The sequence below is a fragment of the Arachis ipaensis genome, chromosome B1, assembly GCF_059453495.1.
Source record: "Arachis ipaensis isolate K30076 ecotype BB chromosome B1, ASM5945349v1, whole genome shotgun sequence".
In the NCBI taxonomy this organism is placed as follows: Eukaryota; Viridiplantae; Streptophyta; class Magnoliopsida; order Fabales; family Fabaceae; genus Arachis; species Arachis ipaensis.
This window is the reverse complement of record NC_142436.1, coordinates 144,935,630-144,938,047: the sequence shown is the minus strand read 5'-3', so window position 1 is coordinate 144,938,047 and position 2,418 is coordinate 144,935,630. Positions and strand designations below refer to the sequence as shown.

The window sequence follows — 2,418 nt, the reverse complement described above, 5'->3', positions numbered from 1 at the left end:
CGTCCTTCAGTGGCACGCCTCTTGGAGGGGTCCGGGATGACTGTCGGTCCATCATATGGTGGCCAAAAACCCTCTGGTATCGGTGGGGTAAATCGCATTCGATACACACTGAATACCGATCTCAGGTTATATACCTCATGTACATAGGAGTGCCAGGTCAGACGTGAATACGCACAACAGGCCAAGGCATGAGGACATGGATAATGAAGTGTCTGGAAATAACCGCAATCACATGTTTGCGCCTGTAGTGACACTCTATAACTACCAAGTGAAAATGATCCAGTAGGGGTGGTCTCCGCCACTGTGAACTCGGAGTTCTCCTTGTCATACAAAGTCACTGTAAAACACCGAGACGCCTTTAGATTGGCCTCTATAGCCTTAACCAGTTGCTGGCTAAATTGATGTCCGGTACCCAGCTGTGCCTCTGCCTCTCTTCCCTTATGCACAAAAAGCTCCGCCAACCTTCCGTACGTGGACTTCACCAGAGAGCACACTGGAAGGTTCCTAACCCCCTTAAGAATCGAGTTCACACACTCAGAGATATTTGTCGTCATATGCCCGAATCTCCTTCCCTCATCTCGATGCTGTGTCCATAGTGTATAGTCAATCCTGTTAGCCCAATCACACATTGCCGGGTCTTCAGAACGGAGGATATCAAACCAATAATCGAACTCCACCTCGGTCTTGGCATAAGCTGCGTTCACCAGAAGCCTCCGTGCATCCTTGCCCTTAAAGGTCAGGGCAAAGTTGGCAACCACGTGTCGAATACAGAAGGCACGGTAGGCAGCGGGTGGTAGCCAATTGCCCTCAGGCGCCTCCAATGCAGCCTTAATGCTATTGTGCCGATCTGATATCACTAAGATGTCTGGCTGCGGAGTGACGTGCTGGCGGAGGTGGGAGAGAAAAAACGACCATGACTCAGCATTCTCACCCTTTGCGCTACTGAAGACTTATCCGAATACACCATGCGCACCCATTGCCGAACTCCTTACACTTCCCATAATACTTGCGATAATCGGACTCAACCACCTTGTACTGAACCCCGCGTCGGATGCTGTAGGTCTTCACACTTAACACGGCCTTCTCTTTGTCCTGAAACTGTTGACCGACCTAAAACTCTGTTCCCCCTCCCCCCGCCTTCCTGTGTGCCTCTAGCACCGAATCCAACATGATCGGAGGGATCCACCTGCTGTCTCATGGCATCCAAGTCCAAGGTAGAAAAGTGAAGGGGTACTGCTGTGTCCCTGAACTAGACCCTCCAGCACCCCCAACTGGATTTTTTCCTACTATATCTTCACCACTCTCATCAGCAATCATGTCCGGCTCCACATCGTCATCCTCATCATCATCCCGTAATACATCATCTACACCATCAGGTGCGAACCAATGCAACGAAACCGGTGCCGTATCAACAATACCAACTGCTCCGTTACCACTGCGGTTTAGATCCACTGCAAAAGATGGGGATACAACCAACATTGCCTCAGGCGCAATCACAGGCATCGATGATGAGGCACCACTTGGCCTCGAAGTAGAACATGCGGCCGTTGCAACGGCTTGGGAGTTCCGGTTCGAACCGCTTGAGCTGGAAATCACATCCACAAGCTTGGCCAATAACTCAGGCGTCCTCACCTCGGGAAACTGCCGGCGACAATGAAATAGAACTTCCAAATCCTCATCACTACCTATTACTAACGAATCGTACTTCACGTCATCCCGCAAAACTGAGATCGGGATTCTATAAAATAACTTCTCAACCCGTTTCATGCCTTGTAACCCCAACTTTTGGATTATAGAATTCAAGAACTCATTGAAACTAGTTGAAGGTTTCAGAAAAATACTAAGGGGATCCTTATCAGTGAACTTAATTCCTGACCGTATTTTTTTCTTAATCGACCATCTATATTGCACTAATACTACAAAGCTCTCCTCATTAGCCATTTTAGTGTTTACTCTCATTCTCAGCTGACCTTGGTTTTATATTTATAGGCGTTTTCATCCTATTAAATCTAATCACTCCCATTCGAATTACACCATCACACCTTTTGTACATAAATCGAATTGGCTCCATGAGATTTACTAGGATAGGTGCTATATATATATATATAAATCAAAATAGATGCTGTAGATTTATATGGAAACTTTGTGTACGACCACATAAATCGAAAGACCCCTATTAGATTTATTTTGATAATGAATAATTCGACCAAACCTCTTTCGATTTACATAGGAACCTAAATCTAACAATGCTGTTTCGATTTGTATAGAAATCCTGCCTGGCTGATTCACGTGAGGATTTTTATTTCGGGTGAATTGCGATACGTTCTTTCCGATTCGGTTTAATAGCGTTATTTACCCTTAAAAATAATTTTATTTTGTTTGGTTAGAATTCACGCATGCAGACACGGAGAGGGAGAG

At 45.9% G+C, this 2,418-nt stretch overlaps 1 protein-coding gene across 1 annotated transcript; it reads right to left on the bottom strand.

Moving 5' to 3' along the window:
• Nucleotides 1-1,194: 1,194 nt before the first annotated feature.
• On the bottom strand, nucleotides 1,195-1,941 carry LOC107614202 (uncharacterized). Its single transcript, XM_016316433.1, has one exon. It carries the CDS (start codon nucleotides 1,939-1,941, stop codon nucleotides 1,195-1,197), a length of 747 nt encoding a protein of 248 aa, XP_016171919.1.
• Between the last annotated feature and the right edge of the window lie 477 nt (nucleotides 1,942-2,418).

Excerpts from the sequence above, each read along its gene's own strand:
- LOC107614202 (XM_016316433.1), bottom strand. The coding sequence starts at position 1,941 with ATGGCTAATGAGGAGAGCTTTGTAGTATTAGTGCAATATAGATGGTCG.